This window comes from Crocuta crocuta, unplaced genomic scaffold, assembly GCF_008692635.1.
Source record: "Crocuta crocuta isolate KB4526 unplaced genomic scaffold, BGI_CrCroc_1.0 scaffold566, whole genome shotgun sequence".
Classification (NCBI taxonomy): domain Eukaryota; kingdom Metazoa; phylum Chordata; class Mammalia; order Carnivora; family Hyaenidae; genus Crocuta; species Crocuta crocuta.
The window spans coordinates 457,514-481,073 of NW_027533114.1; the positions used below are offsets into that span (position 1 = coordinate 457,514).

The 23,560-nt window shown below is 34.5% G+C and overlaps 1 protein-coding gene across 1 annotated transcript in view; it reads left to right on the plus strand.

Annotated features, from left to right (window-relative positions):
* ADGRL3 (adhesion G protein-coupled receptor L3) overlaps positions 1-23,560 on the plus strand; it is a 517,257-nt gene that overhangs the window by 411,015 nt on the left and 82,682 nt on the right. Inside the window, exons 15-16 of the mRNA XM_077746215.1 lie at positions 14,201-14,410; positions 17,514-17,734. Of these exons, the coding sequence (XP_077602341.1) occupies positions 14,201-14,410; positions 17,514-17,734 (431 nt within the window). The remainder of the gene's footprint in view (positions 1-14,200; positions 14,411-17,513; positions 17,735-23,560) is intronic.

The window sequence follows — 23,560 nt, forward strand, 5'->3', positions numbered from 1 at the left end:
TTTCTGATTGTTTTCTCATAATTAGATTTGAGTTACACATTTTTGGCAAGAAAACCTTGTCAGCAATGCTGTATCCTTCCCCTTGCATCAAGAGGCCCTTTATTGGAACATTGAACAGGACATTGAACTTTTTGTAACAAAGATGAATCTGTCGAAACATATTTGAAAACTTGATTTAATTCATCTCATTTTTAAAATTGTAATGTGTTTACTGTATGCTTTATTTGTCAAGTAGTTGATGATTGTCTTTGTGATAGGCAAAGCTTATGGTCTAATTAATAATATAGATAAGTAAACACTAAAATCAGAATTTTGTAAAATGTGTCTTATCATTGTAGTACAGGATGCTATAGAAACACTTAAGAATGAACCTTAACTTGTCCTTGAAGTGTCAAGGAATATGTTCTAGATGAAGGCACATAACTGTTTAAGCAAAATGAGAGTGACAGGGTTGAAGTAGCATGAAATAAGCCTAGGTTTTTGTTGTTTTACGGTATATTTTTTAGAAAATTTTGTATTTTTAAGACTATTAATAACATTCTCTCTGTTTTAGTTCTGGGTTATAGTGGAATTTTTAAGTAGAAAGAGACCTGTGATCTTCTCATACCCAGATTGGATCCTTATACTTAAAAATTTTTAGGGTTTTTATCATCTTCAGTAAATAAGCTTCACTAAGAATAGGAGCTGGAGATTCATCTGCAGTTCTAGTGAGAAATATATTGTAAGAAATAAGTAATTAAGGGATGCTGGGGGCCTCAGTTTGTTAAGCATTTGACATGATCTCATGGTTTGTGAGTTTGAACTCCACATTGGACTCTGCATTGACAGCTCAGACCCTGGAGCCTGCTTCATATTCTGTGTATCTCTCTCTTTGCCCCTCCCCCACTGCTCTCTCTCCCCACCCTTCTCTGTCTCTCAAAAATAAATAAATATTTTTTTTTAAAAAAAGAAGTAATCAAGTTTATGGAGATTCCAAAGCTGGAGATTGGGTGAGGACTTCACCTCTCAAAAGGGGCACCATGTCCCGTAATAATAGGAATCAATATCATGCCTTTAATGTCTATATATATTGTGTCATTTAACACACAATACCACAATAGGTATTATAATCATAATTTATTCACCCACTTTATAATCTGAGGAGAAGTTAGAATAAGAATTAAAACTCAGGGGCGCCTGGGTGGCTTAGTCGATTAAGCGTCCGACTTTCACTTGGGTCATGATCTCGCGGTTCGTGGGTTCGAGCCCCGCGTCGGGCTCTGTGCTGACTGCCAGCTCGGAGCCTGGAGCCTGTTTCAGTCTGTGACTCCCTCTCTCTCTGACCCTCCCCTGCTCACGCTGTCTCTCTCTCTCTCCTAGAAATAAATAAAACATTAAAAAAAAAAGAATTAAAAATCAGGAGACTTAGTCATGATTCCAAGTCAAAGGAAATTGCTTCTTGGTCTCAAGCAAATCATTTGAACTCCTTGTTCCCATTATTAAATCAGTTAAATAAGACTAGTAATTTTTTTCTAACATTATCTCAGGATTATTTTAGGGATTGAATAACAAAATTTATTAAAATCATGTTGAGAATTATAAAGTTTACTGAAAATATTTTTAAATTCATTTATTTATTGAGAGAGAGAGAACCAGCAGGGGAAGGGAAGAGAGGAACAGAGCATCCGAAGTGGGCTCCGTGCCAACAGCAGAGGGCCAGTAGAGAGCCCACAGAGAGTCTGATGCAGGGCTTGAACTCATGAACTGTGAGACCGTGACCTGTGCTGAAGTCACATGCTTAGCCGACTGAGACACCCAGACACCCACCTAAATTATGTTTTAATTCACTGTATGCTTGCCTGTCCTCAAAGCCCTAGAACTCTTGAGTCTGGGGGTAGTTAACTGTCAAGGCTCAAATATTTAGTTTTATTTCTAATAAAATATAATGATTTTTATATACCTCTACACAGCGAAGTTTTTCCTAAAAAAGAGAAGAGTATATAGGTCAGTGCTTTGCCACAATTTTTGAAGTGACAAAATTTTGTTTTTCCAATGAAATAGTCACATAATAGATCTGCAGCATGATATTATCATAACCGCATATAAATCTCTAGTCCTTCAAAATGTTGGTTATATGGACATTGTGAATTCCTGCACTATCAGCACAACCAAATTCAATTTTAAGAACAATTATAAATCAATGCTAATACAATCAATACACAATCTGTTTATTGATTGTGTTTCTTCATTACTGAGACAATTTTTGGTATTGACTAACTGAAGGAATTATTTTTTAAATTATTTTAAATATAGTGATTTTACTTACACAGTTTACCCATGCTTAAGGAAGTATAATTAACCAACCAAGCAAATAAACCAAGGATAAAAACCTCCATTCTCATGTTCTAAAAATATCTTCAATTGTTTAAACTGTTCTTAGTAGAAACTAGTTGATGTGTTTACTAACTATACTCTATTTGTTCCAGATCACAAAATTTTACTTTCTTTTCTAACATTGAGACTATTCAGTGATTATTCTTTTCTCCTAGCCTATTTCATTCCATTGTGTCTAGTAAATTAAGTAATAAAGCTAGAGAACTATTGGACTCCAGAGAAATTAGGCTAGATTTTCCAGAATAGTTATTTATATAGCTTTCTAACGTAAGCAACTAGGTCTACTTGTGTAAATGAGATTTGAAAAGCATTTGAACAAAAATATGGCTGAAGTAAACCACTTTTCCCCAACTTGCTATAGACAATTCAAAGAATTGCCGGTTTACTGCATATATCCTTAGAGTGTAAGCATTACTATTTAAAGGTTTTCTATGGTTGCTTGCTTACTGATTTAAATACCCAATCCATAGAACTTTTAAGATGCTAATTTTGTAAAATTTAATGTTAGCTCAAGTATTGCCTCTAGGCCTATGCAGTAATTGTCCCCAGGGTTATTATCTGGAAGGCCCCTACTCTGTTTAAATGCAATAAATTTATTCATGAGAATGGAAAAAAGAAAGCCTAGTAACTATCCTCTTTTTCTTTTTCCTGAAATTGCTTTAGTTCAGAAAATCAAATGAAAATGAATAATGGAGTAAAAATGAGAGGTGTGCACATGCGTGTGCATCTGAGTGTTTATATTTACATTCTATTTTATTTAGTACCTGAACTATACTAGGCATCCAATGAATAGTCTTAGAATGAATCTATCAAACTTTTAGTAGATATTTAGGGCTTGGTTTAGTTTCTATCTATATGTTTTTCATAATCTATTTATGCAAAATTACTTTCTCTTTTAAACCTAAGTTAATTTGTTTCTGTTTTAAAGCTTTTCTTTCTTATTATGGTGAATTTATCTTTGCTTATATGCCAGAGGAAATTCCCAGATGAGAAGAATGAGACATATATAACAACAAACATATCTGGGTAATTCAAGTCTGGCATTTCCATTCTTTCCTTTCATTATACTTCAGCTCCTCTATGCCATTCCAACCCTTCTAAGAAGTAGTTTCAAAAATTGTGTGTGTCAATAGCTAAAACATGGAAAGAGCCTAAGTGTCCATCAACAGATGAATGGATCAAGAAGATGTGGTTTATCTATACCATGGAATACTACATGGCAATGAGAAACAATGAAATCTGGCCATGTGTAGCAACATGGATGGACCTTGAGGGTGTTATGCTGAGCGAAATAAGTCAGGCAGAGAAGGACAAATATCATATGTTTGCACGTATAGGAGGATTAGGAGGAACTTGACGGAGGAACAAGGGGGAGAAGAAGGGCGGAAATGGTGGGGGAAAGGGAGAGAGGCAAACCATGAGAGACTTTTGAATGCTGACAAAAACTGAGGACTGATGGATGTGGGGGGAGGGAGGGAGGGGCATGGAGGAGGACACTTGTGGGGATGAGCACTGAGTGTTATGTGGAAACTAATTTGACAATAAACTATTAAAAAAAAATTGTGTGTGTATGTGTGTGTGTTCATGGAAACAATCTTAGGAGAAATTACCCATTTTGTATGAGAATTAGGAAATTTACTGAATAATCACTGGCAAACTGTTTTAATAAAACTTCTGGATTTAATCATTGCATTCAAAGGATATTTTAAAGAAGTTTTTACCTTTGAAAGCTCTGTCCATTTCTCAGGAACTTAGTAAATTGGTCAGAAAAAGTAATATGGGAGAGGATTTGTGGTTCTCTCCACTGTTGGCGGAGTTGTTAAGAGCATGGAATATTTGGCCACCAGTTAGAGTGATCAACTTTTTGGAGATCTCAGGGTGAAATAGCACTACCAGATCAAAAATATACTTAATATTTAATGAATAATTATGTACATGGGTGTTATTACTACCGAATAGTGGCATTAATAGTTTTTAATACTAATTAATAGTAGGGCTAATACTGTGAAAAACTATAAAAACATATTTTAAATGTGTCTTTCTGTCCTCTGATACTGTAGATTTTTAGTGGATATTTAAATTTTGGGGCTATATTATCATTGCATATTTTGAAGATATTTAAATGGGAGACTTCAAAAAGCTAGTATATAATTAAGCAGATATGACTCACATGTTTTTTAAATTTTTTTATATTTATCTTTGAGAGAGAGAGAAAGACACACACACACACACACACACACACACACACACACACGAGTGTGAATGGGGGAGGGGCAGAGAGAGAGGGAGACACAGAATCCTAACCATGCTCCAGGCTCTAAGCTGTCAGCACAGACCTTGATACAGGGCGCAAACCCACAAACTGTGAGATCATGACCTGAACTGAAGTTGAAAGCTTAACTGACTAAGCCACCCTGGCAACTTTTTGTAAAACAAACAAACAAACAAACAAACAAACAAAAAATGCAACCCTTTTTTTGGGATTATGAGTTTGAGTCCCACATTGGGTATAGAGATTACTTTAAAAATAAAACCTTTAAGAGAAATATTGAGCATAGAACACAAAGGATCTTACTTAGTGTCTTTACCTAATAGGTTTTTAGACTTGTAGAAATTAGTTCTCATCTCTCTAAATACGCCCTTCCACTTTGTATGTAGAAGCTTATTTTGGTAGACAAGCTGTTTGCCAATCAGTTCTTTTCATCTGTGAATTCATCATATAGGCTCTCCGTGTCCAAAATATTCATCATTTTTAAACACTTAAACACTTAAGCACACTGATTGTTAAATAAGGTAAAACACTATCAAGGATAATGATTTTGAAGCACCAAGGTTACCAAATAAGTTCATTTTTAATAAAGAAATGATAAAGTCCTGTTTAACTTGATTGCCCTTTTCTGGTGACTTTTTTTTTAAGTCTTAAATCCCCAACATAGGTAATGTTTTCTCTGTATGAGGTTTTGTTCTGACCTACACAGAAATTCAGGCAACTCAAACGGAGTCATTTTATCTTTTTCTTGGTTCCTTATAGCTTTTTCAGAGTTCAGCAGTTTTGGAGAAATATAAAAATGTGTTTTACTTTAATCTTTTTCTTCATTCTCATCTGTCATATATTTCAGAATTAGGGAAAGACATTCCTCTTGTCCCATACTTTGAAAATATGATTATATAGAAGGCCAGTATTTTCACATCTTCTCTATGGCCAGCAGCAATGATATCTATTTTGTAGGCACATATCTTAGGCAATTATCTCCTTCCCTTTCTAGAAAATTAAAAAAACAAAAACAAAAACAAAAAACCTCTGACCATTTTAAGAAGCTGAAAAATGACCAAAAACTTTCATTATGAAATTTCATTACCACAGGTAAGGTACACAGGCTACCTTGTGTACAAGGTATACAGGACATTTAGTAGATAAGAACTATCCATTTTCTTTCTAAGACATTTGTAGGCTGAATGGACTATTCCAAAATTTACATTTGCACTGTCTGTTGAATATGCACAAAGTCTATTTTATGTCTGGACAATGTGTCAACAATGTTTTGTTTTATGTCTTCTGAAGTTCCATTAAAACTTTCATAGAAATCAAGAAAATGATTTCAGATTCCACGTTTTGGGGCACCTTGGTAGCTCAGTTGGTTAAGTGTCCAGCTCTTGATTTTGGCTCAGGTCATGATGTCACAATTAGTGAGTTTGAGCCCTGCATTGAGCTCTGTGCTGACAAGCATGGAGCCTTCTTGGGATTCTCTCTCTCCTTTTATCTCTGCCCCTCCCCACTCATGCATGTTCTTTCTCTCTCTCAATAGCTAAACATTAAAAGAAGAAAGTTCAAACCCCATATTTCAAATCAAAATACCCAAGAGGTAGGGAAACATATTTCATTGCCATAATTTATTACATCACCTGATATACTATAGAAAGTATGGTCATTAGTTAAGATCGGACAGAATAAGCTCTACACTATGAAGGGACAAAACATTGGCTGTCAACATTTTCCCTTTTCCTTTCCCACAGCACTAAAATGTGCAATCTTCAAGTCAGGAAGGTGTCCTCAGGCACCTAGAGAATCCAGGGAACAAAACAATACTACAGTGCACTCAATGAGTGTTAATTTCAACTGAGCATTAGTGTCTTTTTTGGGGGGAGATTAAAAACAACTTTTGATTTTATAAAAACTTTCCTGCCTCATCCCAAACTTGTGAGATTCAGCCTCCATATCTACATTCATATAACCTTCTCTCTCATGTGTGGTCCCAAATTCATTTCTGCATATTGTACAGAATGCTCACCTTTGCTTACCTCTCCAGTCTGATTTTATGAATTCTTCCATGTGTCTTTAAAATAGCACATTGTGAAGTGCCTGAATGGCTCAGTCGGTTGAGTGACCAACTTCAGTTCAGGTCATGATCTCATGATTTGTGGGTTCGAGCCCCACGTTGGGCTCTATGCTGACAGCTAGCTCAGAGCACAGAGCCTGTCTTTGGATTCTGTGTCTCCCTCTCTCTCTGTCCATCCCATGTTCATGCTGTCTCTCTCTGTTTCTCAAAAATAAATAAAACATTAAAAAAATAGCACAGTTGTCTAGCCTGTTTTAGTACTGTCATGTCATTAGATTATTGTCATTCTTAGTTTTATCGATGAATTATTAGAACATGGTCACAATATTTACAGTGTTAAGACTTGAAGTAGCACAAAGCACCATAGAAATCAATCCATACATACTTCAATTCGAAGTCTAAGAGGAAGACATGATCACAAGCAGTGAAACTGTATCACTCAGAGGCATGCAGCAATGGATAATCCAATACTGGGAAGTGCAAATAACGGATGCCAACATCAAGACTCAAGGTGAAAAACAGCAGGCATCACTAAAGAAAATTGGTAATCAATGCTACATCCATTTGACACTACAGTTAGTATAGCTTGCAGCCTCTGTCCAGCCAGGCTATCATACAGATTTTATAATTTTTTCCCAAACTTCTGAAGCATCTCTAAAGGCTAGGATTCTTTCATGTCTTGTGGAAGGCTTTCCCAGGATTCAAAACATAGAGTTAAGATATTCCTGAGCAAACCTCAACAGTTACTTCCCCTCCCACCAATCCTTTCTCTATTGCATACTAGTTGAGTCATCTGGAGTAAATTACTTATTCTTTGTGCTTCAGTTCCTTCATCTATAACCTGGAGATAATAATATCGCATCATAATGTTTTATATGATTGCGTATACTAATAAAATAAATGGGTACTTCCAACACAATATGATATTTTGAAAGTTACGTTTTAGCTGTCATCATCATTATCATCATCATCACCTTACTTAACTCAGAAACACGAAGAATGGAATTTTCTGTCTGTCTAGATTCATTCCCTACCCTTACCCCAGATACTCCTAAAATCTTTTTTTTTATTTATTGCTCAATCATTTCATTTCCTTTGAAAAATTCTAACTGATCACTAATCTCTTTTTGGTTCATCAACTTCAGTCTATCCTTTTTAACTTAATACTATGTTTAACTTAGTGCCAGTAAGTACTAAGCGCTAGGTACTAAGTAAGTGCTAAGATACTTAGTTCCTACGTTTTCTACTATTTTCTTTCCTACTTCCTTATTTTATGGTAGTTGTAAGTTCGGCTCACCAAATATGGTGGGGTTTTATTTTTTTTAATTCAAAGCAAGAAAATCTCAAATAACTTTGAGGCTGCTATGCTACATTTTTGAAACCAAGGAGATTTGCTGAATAAGTTCTATTGAATCCAAAAGACAGTTGGTTATATATGTTTTTGTATGCTCTTACGTACCAGTATTTCTCACTTAGCAATAAAAGCCTGAAAATAAAATTTAGGTTGATTTTTTTTTAAATGTAATACAAATCTGAAAATTGTTGCTGATTTTTTCGTTTAATTTACTGTAAATAATCTTAAATGTAGTTATGTTGTTCTTCTCACTGCATCACTTAACTCTGACCTTCATCTTCTTCCACAAGGAAATCCTATTTTCCTGAAATCATTGAACCCTTTATTTTCTCAAGCATTTGCAGAGTGAGCTATGTCTGATGACCTATCTCCTAAGAGTTAGAGGAATGCTAGGAACCGATTTAAAGAGTTCATACAACATTTATCAGAAAACAGTCTTTTGTAACCTTATGGGCCTTATGCTTCTGTGATACATTAGTAGCAAAGCAAATGCTCATATTTTGCAAAAAAGAAAGAAAATTTATTTCAGTTCCATTACAAATATTTCAGAAAGAGATAATGTTTAAGAGGCAATTTAAAAATCATATTATTATGCTTTAACAGATCTGACTAGACATTTAAATAACACATTATTACACAGAAAGTTAAACAGGTTCTTGATAATTACTGGCCCAGAATTAATAGTTATATAAGGCGAGTGTTCAAGTAGTGTCTAGAGAGTGTAACTTTCTAAAATTATGATAAAAGAAAAACCATCCAGAGGGTTTAAAAATTAATTCATATAGTTCATGTCCCATCTGGAAATATGTATGGAGTTAAAATGAAAAACATGTAAAAATCTATTTCTCTATCTTGTTTGTTGACTCGCCTTTTGGACAATAAAGTTAGAAACATCAAGATTTCCACAAAAGCTCTTAGTGTACTCAGATTAATTATTTTAAAATCATGAGACAAAAGTTACATTTTCCTTTTCCATAAATTTGGATTTAGTTTCATTAAATGTACCTATTTATATATGCGAGTATTTTACATTGACGGAGTGTCTTCCACAAAACATCATTGCTTAAGACATTTTTCCCCCAAATGCGACACCCTTTTGTGGTATTTGCATTACTCAGTGAACTCTTTCTCCGTAGTGATAGGACAAAGTAAATTCACTGAGACAAATGTAAAACAGAAAATCAGAAACTTTGCATAGATTTTACAAAATATTTGGCATTTCAAATATGAAAAGAAACTTTATAGAAAGCCTGAAAAACAAATATCGTTTTAATAAAAATTTGTTTTTAGAGAGGATTGAATCATTTCATTTCCCAAAAATATCTTTCTGGAATATCATTCTGGGAATCCTTCTTTCATTCTGCTTGAAGATTTTCTCTCACACCTTTCCATCTTCTCTTAAGAAGTTAATTTCCTTGAAGTTTTTTATTTTTTGTCTTAAAAAATTTTTTGTGAGTGTTGAAGGATTCTTCCCAACAGATTATACTAGTCTATGCAAGTACAAAAACNGCTAATTTGTCTTTTTGTTATAATTAAAGAAGAATATAAAAGTGAAATTGAGCCCCTTTGTGTTATATTATGTAAAAGTCATAAACAATTTGTACAGTAATGTCTGTAGAATTCAGTTTCTAAATTTAAAATCTTCCTCCTGCAGATGATATAGGTATTTTGTGACCTTAATTCATCAGAAGCACAAATATTAATAACATAAACTAAACTGGCAATGTTATAAAAATGAATTTAGGTAATTCATTAGTTGGTTGAAATAATGTTTTGTGTCCTTAGTTAAAACAACATTAATGTTTATTCTTGTCACAGTTACTATGTTTTTGATCCAATCCTTGTCATTCATACAGACTTTTGATTATTTAAATGAAGGCTGCTGCCAAACAAGAATATAACCCAGACTGTTTGCAGATTTAAAAAGGAAATAAGAAACACTGACTTTCTTGCTTTCATATATGTTATCTTAATTACTTATCACAAAATGCTGAAGCCTGTTATTTTATCTCTATGTGTATGAGGCTTCTGATACTCAAAAGGGTGAGTAGTTTGTTCCAGGTAACAATTGTGAAACTAGAGTGACAAGGTTAAATCCATGCCTTTAGATCCTAAGACTTATTCCTGAAGTCTTCTTGCTTCTCTGCATAGTTTGGCCTCCATTATTGTAATTATGTAACACATTGACATGTCAACATATCTTAAAATATTATGGTATAACATCCTTCTCATTCTTCAGCCCTAATTTTCTTTATCTTTTACTTAAGATTTTAGAGCAGATGATTTGAGAACCAGAGAGTCACAAAGATTGGGCAGTGGACAGCATGATACAACTTTTAGTTTGTAATTTAAATCCATTCTAGAAGATGGGGATAATTCAAGAGAGATTCATTCATTTGATCAACACATTAATTGTGCATCCACTGTAGGGTAGACAATTTTGTAGGACCTGGAGATACATTGGTGATTAGAAAGATAAAACAACTTATTTTCTTAGAGTATACTTTCTAGTGGGAGACACAGACATTAGACAAGCAATATTAAGCAAAATATATAGTGTAGATAAGTGCTGATGAGAAAAATAGTACAGAAAAAGTAATAGAGAAAGAGTCAGAATGGGGAAAACATGTTTGTAATTTCAGATATAGTGACTCAGAAAAACCCTCTACGAGAAGGTAACATTTGAATGAAGGACTGAAAGAGGGTATCAAGTAAGCCATGCAGATATCTTTTGGAAGAGCATTCTAGGCCAAAGAAACATCAGATGCAAAGATTCTGAGACTGGAATATCTTTGACATATCCAAATAATGGAGCAGGCCAACTAGTGGAATTAACTGAATGAAGGGAGAATAGGATATGATGCCACGGAGATACTGATGTTATTAGTGCCTTGTAGACCTTTGAAAGACTTTGGTTTTTCCTTTCAATGAGACAGAAGACATTGGATGCCATTCATCAGTGAATCATATTATCTGAATTATATTTAAAAAGAATCTCTCTGCCCTGTTGTATATACAGTGAAGGGGGACAAGGATCAAAGTGGGGAAATCAATTAAGGGGTTACTAAAAAATGGGTGGCTTCAACCACTTTGGTGTAGTTGAGGTGATGGGCAGCTACCATCTTTAGAAGGCAGAGCCTATAAGATTTCCTGATGAATAAAGTGTGACCTATGAAAGAGAGGAATCAGTATGACTCATAAGTTTTTGGCAAGAATACCTCAAAGAATGATGTTGTTTACCTAAATGGGAAGACAGAGGGAAGAGAAATTTGTCTGGAGGGTGGAGGAGAAACAGGATATGATCAGGATCTCAGTTTTCGACACGTAAAACTTGAAACCTTTTTAAGAATCCAGTGGAGATGAAAGCTATGTTATAGCTATACTGATAGAGAGGATTCAGCTCTAAGGCATTTGATCTAAGCAGAGTGGGATTATCATCATCATTCAAAAACAAATGTTTATTAAGGATTTTTCATGTGTCAACCCGTAATACTGGGTCTTGTGTTATAACATTAATAAGATATAGGATTAATAAGATTTCAAGGCACATAGTGGTATATATAGTACATGTTATAGGTGATTGAGTTATATAGTGCTCACAAACATCAAACCTTGGAAATAAGAATACTTGATCCATTATCGTCGTGTTACAGCCATACCTAAGAGTTTTATTCAATTGGACATCCTCTTAAATGGGGTTTGTTTGTTTCATAGCTTGGCCTCCTGGAAGTTCTGTTATGGCACACATGATGAAGAAGGCTATACGCATAGCTTTTATTGGCATTTAATATCAATTGTTCTTTTCCTTTCATCTTATTTATAAAATTCAAGTGGTGAGTTGTATCTGAAAGGGTGCTGCTCTCACAGTATAGTATGCACAGGGTGGTCGGTGTTGATGATTTCTGAGCTAGACACTAATACCTGAAAGATGAATTAATCACTAGACTTTTTTGTTCTGTCTTTGAGTGTAATGTACTCTTTGTACTGATGTTTTGACATCTGGTATTCTTCTCTTAATAACCCTGCATGGGATTTTTCAAGGACTTATGAAGGCACTGAGTAAAGTAAATATATTTCTCATAATGCAACTACCCAGACAAAGGCAGGAGATTTTTTGGTTTCTTCTTTTCTTTCATTCTGGTTTTTTTTTTTTTTTGTTAGTGTTTTAGGTCTTTAGGATACATTTGAGAATGTATTATACCTGCCATTTTTCCCATTATAGAAGACTGCTGTGCTGAACACTGGTGCTTGATACTCAATCACAGCATCTTTCCTTTGAGTCAAAGAAGAAAGCAAATAGCCCTCTGTTCAGGGAACCTGGTAGCACTAACCACTCTCCACTCTCCAATAGTAAAAGTAATTTAAGGTATCTGAGACCCAACACTATGTTAGTAGTGTCCCCTGGAGAACAAAGCAGCTAAAGCAAAATTTCATGTAGTTTTCTTTTCATGATTTCAGCTCCTTCCCAGAAATATACCTAGAGTTATGCAGGAATATTTCAAAACTGTTTCATTGACAGTGTTCTAGCAGAGTTCTTTATCAAATAACAACTGTGAAGTCTTATCTGGCATCTGAGAAGAGCTCTGATTTAGGTTACAGCAGAGGGACTCACTTGTAAGAATTTTCATATTCAGAATAATCTTTGTGTGAAGTTTGTAAAAAACCTAAAAGTATGAAGTTTGAATAAAAGCAAGAAACACTAGAAAACCTGGATATGTATGCTTTTTTAGAGTGAGCTAACAGTGTGGAAGACAACTAAATGTAGTAACCCCTAACCTTAAAATAAAAATCAATGTGTATGATCTACACAGTGGGAAAAGATGTCAATTAGAAACACATCTCTTTGTTTTCAACGAAAAAATTTCCCATCTTCATGTTATACTTTTACTGCTTATGCATATATCCATAAAAATGAATGTCACTATTTTTTTGTCTTTTCAAATTTTGTATAAATGACATCATACTGTATAGATCCCTTTGCCACTTACACTAAAAAAAATCTAATAGTAGGTTTTTGAAAAGAAGACCTACTGAAGGAAACTAGATCTTCAGGGCTTTTCAAGAAACTATGAAGAAAAGAGGCATTAACACTCATGGAAACTTTCTGAACTCTGCTCCAACCCTTGGCACGCTGCTGTGTTGGGCCACTATAAATTCTAATGCTTCACAGAAGCGGTATTGGGTAGAGTCGGTCTACCATAGGAAAGGAATAGGGTTTGATATCTTAGAACAAGAACAGAAATGAGATAGTACACAGAACAAGGAACATGAATCGTATGGAATTCACAAGACTGTTTTAATAGAACCAAAAAAAAAATCGCACTTTTAGTACAAAAGCTTTTATGAGCTTTTTTCTTTTTCTTAGCTCTGTTTTATGCTCCTATAGGGTACAGTAATACTGAATGCTTATTTTCCATCTATGTATAACAGACTCTATTCATGCAAAACCCTTCAAGGATCACACTTCCTGATCTCCTTAAGCCGTTCAATATGAATATAAATCCAGTGAATATCCTCATTCTTTTAGATCTTTCACTAAATAAATGGTACACATATGTGGCTGTTCATCAGAATTAACTGGGAATCTTTATAAAAATAGATACTTTTATGAATTCAACCTTGGAAATTCTGATAAAGAATCTACAGAACAGAGGAATTGTATTTTTTTTATTAAAAAAATCCTTTGGTGATTGAAAAAGCATTTCAGTTGAGACACCACTTCCTTAAGCATATAGCTTAATTTTTAAAATAGAGTATTCCCTAGTGGGAGTTGTCAAAAAATTAGCCTAAAAAAGTGATATGTGAGTTGAAAAAAGAAATTTTTTCCTGAAATCTTAGGCCAGAATTAAGTTAGGTTGCTTCAACCATTTATATCCTGAAAATATATTTTATCAAGAAAGGTACAAACACTGTACTGATATCCCTGAATAGCAAACTGATATAAACCATAGAGGAAAAAATAAAATCTTTTACCTGTGGACTAGAAAACCCAAAAAATTAAGTTATCTTATTCATTGTGTGTGCATCAGATATTTAGTGTATTATGATAATCATGCTTCATGAATCCAGGCTCTTATAAGACTTCATAATCTGTTATGCATAAGTGCAACTTACGGCTTTTCTGTTGTATTTCCAGCACAGTGATGCGGTCCATGACCTTCTTCTGGATGTGATCACATGGGTTGGAATTTTGCTGTCCCTTGTTTGTCTCCTGATTTGCATCTTCACATTTTGCTTTTTCCGTGGGCTCCAGAGTGACCGTAACACCATCCACAAGAACCTCTGCATTAGTCTTTTTGTAGCTGAACTTCTCTTCCTGATTGGGATCAACCGAACGGACCAACCAGTAAGCAACTTTCATTGATATTAGCAAAAAATGTCTCTGACCCCAGCTTTCTAGCACCCAAAATATTCTTTTTTGAAAGTATCCTCTCTTCTAGTTGTCTAAGATGATTGTTAATTTTCAGATCTTACTCAGTTTTCCTTTTTTATACCCCATTGTTGTAAAGAGGCAGTGAATGTATGAATGTGCATTTCTTGAGAAATTCTGTTCATAATCTTGCATTTCTAAAGAACTGTATCTCCTCATTAGTTTGTGTGTGTGGGCGTGTGTTTCATTTTGTTTTTCTTCAGAGCAGAATATTGAGGATAGTTAAATAAAATCATTGAAGAGTATCTCTCCTAATAGATATAATTGTTATTTTTCAAAGTTTATCACATACTCTTTTTTTAAGTTTATTTTTTTTAGTAATCTCTACACCCAGTGTGAGACTCAAACCCGTAATCCTGATAAGAGTTGAATGCTTTTCTGACAGAGCCAGCCAGGTGCCTCATCATATACTTAAAAAAATGTTAATATCATATTAAAAACTTCATGTCTAAAATGAGTCTATTTAATTGACCTATTTGCAAAATAGTTTAAACCATAGGTCATTTTTAGAATTTATAAACTCTACCCAAATTTTGTTTAACACACATTTGCGCAAGATCTGTTTTTGTATCTTTAATGCCAGCTTTGTACTTTACTACTATGTTCACTCATCAGAAAATGAAGGAGAGGAAGGAAGAAAAGAAGTAGGGAAAGAAAAAGGGGGAAAGAAACAGCACCAGCCAACTGTTTCTGGTAAAACCAAACAAATTATCAATAAGAGATAGTATCTAATTATTCAAAAGACTCTGTGCCTACTTATATTTTTTGTAATGCCCGTTCTATTTACATAGGATTCATGTACGTAGTGCAAGTTTGCTCTCGTGACTAAAACTGCAATTGAAAATAAAACTTCCATTTTTTAGAAGATGTGTAGGCATAATAAATAATTCATTCCCTTAATGCTGTTCTCTGGTATGTGTCCATAAGTATGGAGTACTTTACAATAAAAATGCAGTTGGATTCATGTTTGTGATTATGCATTCATGATTAATGGCTGTAAAGGGTACAATTATGGTGATTTTACTTTTAATTGGTTATCATATACAAATGTGACAGCTTTTCCCATAAAGGCATACATATGAATAAGCAATCAAAGTGCACATTGCTTTTTCCAAAAAAGTAAAGTCTTCTGATAACAAAAATTAATAGTTGAGGTTCTAACTCTAAAAAGCAAGAAATGGAAAACTGTGTTATTTTCCAAGAAGAAATCATTTCATTCTCTTGTTAACCTGCAATTCAAATGCTGTATGATTTCTTTTCATTTAGAAACTTTATTCGTATTTTTGTTTCCTAATGTACATATGGTACGATAAACCACCACACATTGCGTGCTGCACAAACTAAGTTCTGACAAGTAGCCTAGAGAACAAAGATTGATATGGAAAAGTTGAGTAGAGTGCATCTTAGCCCAACTTGTCTTTTCCTCTTGTTGCTAGATAGGTTTCCTCTTCCTGCCTTTTCTATGGTGAGTAGGTGCTGCTTTCTCTCTAGCCTGGTGACATGAGGCATCCTCATTGTCATCTCTCTAACTCAGTGAAACTGACTTGCCCTCTGTCTCTTTCGCAAGGATCATACTCATCATTGAATTAATAATAACCTGATGATTTCTATAAATTTGTTGCTTTTTTCTGGTAGGAGTTATAGATTTTAATTAGAATTTCTTAATTGAAAATAAATACTGCTACTTCCCCAAGGAGTGAGAATTTCAGAACTCACATAAGAAAACTAATATATGATCAGCTGAAACTCGTAGTACCTTAGAGAATATGCCAAAGTAGGGGCTGGGTGTCTTCTAGGGCAACGTTTTGTACAATAACAAAAAAAAAAGAAAGAAAGAAAGATAGAAAGAGAAAAGAAAGAACGAACGAAAGAACGAACGAAAGAACGAACGAAAGAACGAAAGAACGAAAGAACGAAAGAAAGAAAGAAAGAAAGAAAGAAAGAAAGAAAGAAAGAAAGAAAGAAAGAAAGAAAAAGAAAATAGAGAGCAAAGTACATACTCTGGAGCCTCTACTGTATTTTTTTTTAAACCTACTTTTACACTTTGTAGCATGAACTTTCCGATGCCACCTTAAATCCTTTCTGAAACCAAGCAAGGAAGAAATAAACAAGCAAATAATAATAATGAATTGATGATCCCATCACAAAATATTATAATTATTACATTTTTATTTTTTAATGTTTATTTATTTTGAGAGAGACAGCAAGCATGAGCAAGGGAGAAGCAGAGAGAGAGAGAGAGAGAGAGAAACCCAAGCAGGCCCCATGCCATCAGCACAGAGCCTGCTGCAGGACTTGAACCTAGGAACCATGAGAACATGATCTGAGCTGAAACCAAGAGTCGGATGCTCAACCAACTGAGGCATACGGGTGCCCCTGGTTTTTAATTTTAAGAGCTGTATTTTCCTTGGTTTTAATGTTTCTCTTTCACTTACAACTGAAGAACTTAATATGTTAGAACAGACATGATATGGCCAAGAAAAATAATTCATGAGATGTATTTTTAAAACTTTAATATCATAAATAATTATCAATTAACAGGCTCTTATTAGAACTTTTCCTAAATTTTATTATTTTTTCTTATAATACTATGCTGTCATCTGTAAGACATTATTAATAGAATGTTACATGTATTTTGAAAAATAGGTTATACGTAATTAGGTTTTTATACCTGAATTTTAAGAATCTTATTTAGGTTATTCTTTGGCAGACTACTGTATTACCACATTCTTGATAAATATTTATTTTGTAAGTTTATTTTTATTTATTTTGAGAAAGAGAAAGAGAGAGAGAGAGAGAGAGAGAGAGAGAATTCCAAGCAAGCTCCACGCTCTCAGCACAGAGCCTGATGTGGGGCTCAAACCCACAAACCATGAGATCATGACCTGAGACAAAACCAAGAGTCAGATGTTTAACCTCCTGGGCCAGGCAGGCACCCTGACAAATATTTATTTTGATGTTATGGTAGTTGATTATATTTCATTTGGTTGTCATTCAAATCATTTCTTTTCTTTCCTAGATTGCCTGTGCAGTTTTTGCTGCCCTACTACATTTCTTCTTCTTGGCGGCCTTCACCTGGATGTTCCTGGAGGGGGTGCAGCTCTACATTATGCTGGTGGAGGTTTTTGAGAGTGAGCATTCACGCAGGAAATACTTTTACCTGGTTGGCTATGGGATGCCTGCGCTCATAGTAGCTGTGTCCGCAGCAGTAGACTATAGGAGTTATGGAACAGATAAAGTGTGAGTTTATGTCTTCTTTCTTTTTTTTTTTCTTATCTCTTTTGAAGTCTAGTTGAAATAAATGCTTTGGATTTTCTTGAAAGCTAAGTCTTTATATCACCTCACAGCAATAGATGTTTGAACTGGAGATGCAAATGGGGGTAATTCAATTCATGACTGTACTTTTGTTATGATATAGAAAGAGGAAAAATCTTGAGATTCAGTATGATGTTGTTTAAAAACAGCTTAATTTTCCCGCAACTACATCATACCCTTGAGTAATTATAAGATGATTGTTTTAATATCTTTTAGAACATTGAGACATTTGTCAAATGAAGAACTAGCTATGTCAGAAACTGTATATTCAGAGGACAGCGTAGTCCCTGGTATTAATGGCTTCTCTTCTTCCTTACCTGGCAGTTCTAGTTATTGGAAATAAATTTATATCATTAACAGAAAGAAAGACAGTAGGGACAGGGGCAGCTTGTATCTTTCCTTTCCGCTTCCCCCACCCCCCCGTGCATATTGGGTTGTAGAGAAGAATTTTAGTGTCAGTATACTTCAAATTGGTGAGATATACATGTAGAGATGTCCAGTATCCTGGAAAGGAAATCAGTGAAAAATATTTTTATAATCCACATCAATATAACAGTTGGGATCCTGAGCATGAATGAAAGTTTCAATAGAAAAAGATTAGAAAGAAGACCAAGATAGATCTCTGATGAATACCCACATTTAGTACATAGATTGAGGCAGGAAAATAAAAATAGAGAAAGCCAAGAGGTGGCTAGGGCCTTGAAAGAGAATCATGAGGAAAATGAGAAGGCAGCTTCAGGATGTTTCAGAACACCGTCTGCAGTGTTCTATAGTAAAGATAATTCAAGTAGGATAAGCACTGAGGAAAAATGATTTATCCTTTGCAACAAATATTTTGAGAGTGCTGGAAGCAGAAACCCAGTTAGAAGATTCAAAGAGAGAAGTCAGTAGCAAGAAAGTAGAGTTTTCAAGCATTCCCTATCCCCTGAAAAAGTTTGATAGAGAAATGATGCGAAAATTAACTCACGATGATGGTGGTGAAGAAGAATTTTTAAAAATAAAGTCCAAAGAATGTCTAGGGTAAGAAGAATCAAGTTTATAGGAGGAGATTAATAGAGAAAAAATATCTTATGCTTCATTCGTATTTAATATAGAGAGAGGCTGAATGAAAGGTAAAGGTCCTGGGGGATGGAAAGGCATAAGATTATACATAAAATTAGGAAAACCTTATTTAATAATGAAAGTGGCTTTACAATTCACCTTGTCCAAGACATTAATTTTACAGATGAAAAAAATCAAAGATTAGGTAATTAATTGCCTTGCCCACGGTGCTGGAGCTCGATAGTGGCAGATGTGTGTGATAAAGCCAGTTAGATTTATTTCCACTAAACGAGGATGTTTTGGGAAGAGTAAAATGACCCCTGTCTTCTGAGATGAGTATGAAGGAAAGAAAGATAAGATAAATTTTGAAATGGAAGAACTTTTCCATCAAGTAGAAGAACCTGACTTCAGCTGAGGGAATAGGTGAGGTCATTTTGAGAGGACAGGAGATTTGAAAAGCTTTGAAATGAGCACTATGGAAAATGTGTTAAGGAGCCAATTAGACATTAATAAAAAGATTTCCAAGCAGTAGTGAAGGCTCAGATGAGGTTAGATAACATCAATTTGTACAGAAGTTAATAAGCCAAATTTCATGACTTTCCACCAGCAGTCAGCAGCCTGAATATGCTGGCAATAAAGCCACACACTTCCCAGAAGAGAGGATTCATGAGGAGAGAAGACAAGCAGAAACATTACTGGGAGCATAGTTAAAGTGGAATACGTGTCTGTTCAGAGGCACGAACACTATGATTGAATGAAGACTGTCTCATTTCCGTTGATTTTTTTTTTCTTGAGTACAGTGAAGGCTATAAGGCCCTTTGTCCAAATATATCAATAGTTATTTTTTAATCTGACTTTTATGAATTATGGTCAAATCTGAGTTCATTTTGTGGATCCCAGGAGAAACTGTAGAACAAATTAGGATTAGTTAGATAAAGACATTAAAAATGTTTGCCTCTAAAGACCTCTTAGGGGTGGTGGGATTAGGTAGATCAGAAGTTTGTTGTTGTTGTTTTTAATAACACCTTTATTGCTCTAATTCACCTACCATAAAATTCACTCTTTTAAAATGTACACTTCAGTAGTTTTTAGTACATTCCCAACATTATATATTCATTTTTTACAACATTTTCATCAACTTAAAAAGGAATTCACTAGCAGTCACTCCACTTAGGTCATAGGATTTTACACTTTAATTAATGTACATCCCTTCTAAGATATTAAATTTAGTGATATAGTTATGTGTGACCTTATACTCTTCACATATTCTCAATAATTCCAGTTTGCTCTCTTATAGTTCCTGATTTGCTGCTATTTTTTTTTCTTTTTAGATATTTCCAAATTTTCCTATTACTAAACTGACTCAGACTTGTTTACTTTGTGTTTTAGTCATTTATTTTGATGCAGATGTCATTTTCTGGATAGTAGGAATCTATCTTTTCTTAGAATCAATAATATGTAAGTCTGTTGTGACTGTTCAAGCTTTGGCCATCATTGCTTTAATTTCCTGCACCATAACTGGAAGCTTTCATTTACTGACATTATTACTGTGTGGGAATAGAGGCTAATTTACTTCCCAGGCTCTAATTTAAAATAAACCTTGATAATAGTTCGGTTCCACAATTATGATTTTTCCCAACACAAAGAGCAGCAAAGCAGATATAGAGAAAAGGAAGGATAGATGAAAGAAGGAGAGAAGAGAATAAGGAAAATTACTTAAAATTCTATCATAGGCAGGCATTGAACATTTGGTGGCTCATTTGTACATTTTAAATACATTGTCTACAGAGAGACCTTCAGAATACATGGAAGAAATATTTAACTTCTACCGATTGGGAATTCATCCAACCCAGTGTCTATTTTGCCCATTGAAGAAGCAGGTGTTGAGAAACAAACATTATTCAGTCATTTGTATTTACTTGAGAAGCTGAAATGCACACATCATGTTTTCTATCAGGTGTTTAATCAAGATATCTTCTCAAAGAAAAATATAAGCAATGAATTTTTACACAACTCAAAGGATTTCTGCATATAGAATTATATATCTTGTTCCTTATTACCAAATCTGATGTTGTTCCAGTTTCTATTACTATTGTTGATTGCTTTTCTTTGACTTCAGATGGCATTCCTGACTCCCTGTTCATTTCCTGACTCTTTTATTCATGTAAATCTACTGTCTCAAATTGTGCTGTTCTTTTTGTCTGTTTACCAGTGGTCCCTTCTTATATGCTACATTTACTTTTTTAAAAAAATATAGGGACACCTGGGTGGCTCAGTTGGTTACGTGTCCGACTTAAGTGTCTGGCTTAGGCATCTGACTTAAGTGTCCAGCTCAGGTCATGATCTAGATGTTCATGGGTTCAGGCCCCACATTGGGCTCTGTGCTGACAGCTAGCTCGGAGTCTGGAGCCTGTCTGAGGATTCTGTGTCTCCCTCTCTCTCTGACCCTCCCCTGCTTACCCTCTCTCTCTCTGACTCTCAAAAATAAATAAAAAACATTTAAAAAATAAATATAAATCCACATCTTAAATAAACTTGAATTAGCCAGAATTCAGAACATATTATCAGCCACTTTCTGTAAATTCTTATTAAGCTCAGTACATTGAACTTTCATGTCTTGGAAATCTATTTCACTTTTTATTGGAATTTTATTATTATTAAGTTTTTACTCCTTAGTTTCAACCACTTAGAGTACATCCAGAGTAAAACCATTGATATATATAATAGTAATCCAAATGATAATAAACATTTTTCCTTTTTCTCTTCTCTTAATGTCCTTATATTTTATTATACTGACAATGAGATTTTATCTCTGTAACTTTAATAATAATAATAATAATAATAGCTTACATTTCTAAAAAGTAGAGAATCGTATCAATGGTAGACATAATATCAGATATAAAATTACCTTTGTAGGTTAAATAAATGTTATTTTGATGCAGATAGTGGTAACTATCATATTGCATCTGCCTGATGGATTATGATGTGTTTTTCTATGAAATGTTGTTAGGGTTGTTGAAGTGATTACAAAACACATACACACAAAGCACACATAATTTGATTTTGAGAAGTTGCTTAGTTTGCCATCAATTTGCAATGCTTGTAAGAGAATTTTATTATTATTTTCTGATGTTGTTTAATGAAATCTTTTTATCTGTACTGACATTATTCTTGAGAATGTACTTAGAATGCACATTTAGTCACAATAATTGGACCTTCAAAAAATGAGATTAGAAGACCAGTAGTGTCATTAAAGAAAACAAGTAACTCTCAGCTGGTAGACCACATTTTAAACTGCACCGTTAACAATGGGCACTTAGTCAATTTTATCTCTGTTTTTGTATCTTCTCTTAGTGTCTCTTAAACTCTTATCCATATGCACACTGAAGCCATCCAATAAATAATACTGTCAGAAGATAAAGGCTAGCATTGACTTAACGATAATTTAAACAGGGCTGATTTGGAATTTCTGTGCTAGATACTTTTATTTTATGACCTGAATCCAATTAGTTCATGCAAACTTTAATTGCCTCAATAATACCAAAAAATGCAAACCATTTTAATAGTTAAATTTTCTTTAAAGAGAAATTCACATTTATAGTTTATACCACTCTCCTCACAATCAAAGACTACAGTGGGGAAGGGAGTGGTTAACCTGATGGGTAGATTGGAAAAGGATTGAGATCGGGTTCCAGGAGGAGGGAGGACTTTGGAAAGGAGTAAAGCCCAAAGAATAGCCCAAGACTTAAAATATAGGCTTGAAAATTTGTAAGAGGTTTCCAAAAGATGTCAATTAGGTCATAAGCATTTATAATGAATCAGAACATCCTTGAGTACTAGAAGCATAACCAAGGTCTTAAAAATAATTAAAATCAAATTTTATGATCTGAAAATTATTATAAATCATCTCTTAAGTCTTATATTTGTCACCCTAGGTCAAGAGTTGAATAACAGCTCTAAAAGAGCTAGTTTCCCCGTTGCCAGGGAAAAGTTCCCACCTCTAGTTTCTTTATTTTCACATCATTATTCAACCAATGTAATAATTTGAGTAGAAAAGAGAGTATTGATTGAAAAAATATTTTTATGTTTACTTTTGAGAGAGAGAGAAAAACAGCGTGGGTGTGGGAGAGGCAGAGACAGCCAGAGACACAAAATTTGAAGCTGGTTCTAGGCTCCAAACTGTCAGCATAGAACCTGAAAGGGGGTTTGAACTCATGAGCTACGAGATTATGACCTGAGCCAAGGTCAGATGCTTAACTAGCTGAGCCACCTCAGTCACCCCTAAATTTTTTTTTAATATTTATTTTTGAGAGACAGAAGCAGAGCATGAGTGGGGGAGGGGCAGAGAGAGAGGGAGACACAGAATCCTAAGCAGGCTCCAGGCTCTGAGTTGTCAGTGCAGAGCCCAATGCAGGGCTAGAACTCACAAACCATGAAATCATGACCTGAACCTGTCAGACGCTTAACTAACTGAGCCACCCAGGTGCCTCTTGATTTTTTAATACTACTTTATAGTATTATTCAACATGGAGCCCAGCCAAATAACACTGAATAGGATGGAGACACCTGGCTGGCTTAGTCAGTAGAGCATGTGACTCATGATTTTGGGACCCTGAGCTCCAGCCCCACCTCAGGGATAGAGTTTACTTAAAAAAAAAAAAGATTGAACATTGAATTTGACAGTATCTGCAAGTTATATGCACCACAGGT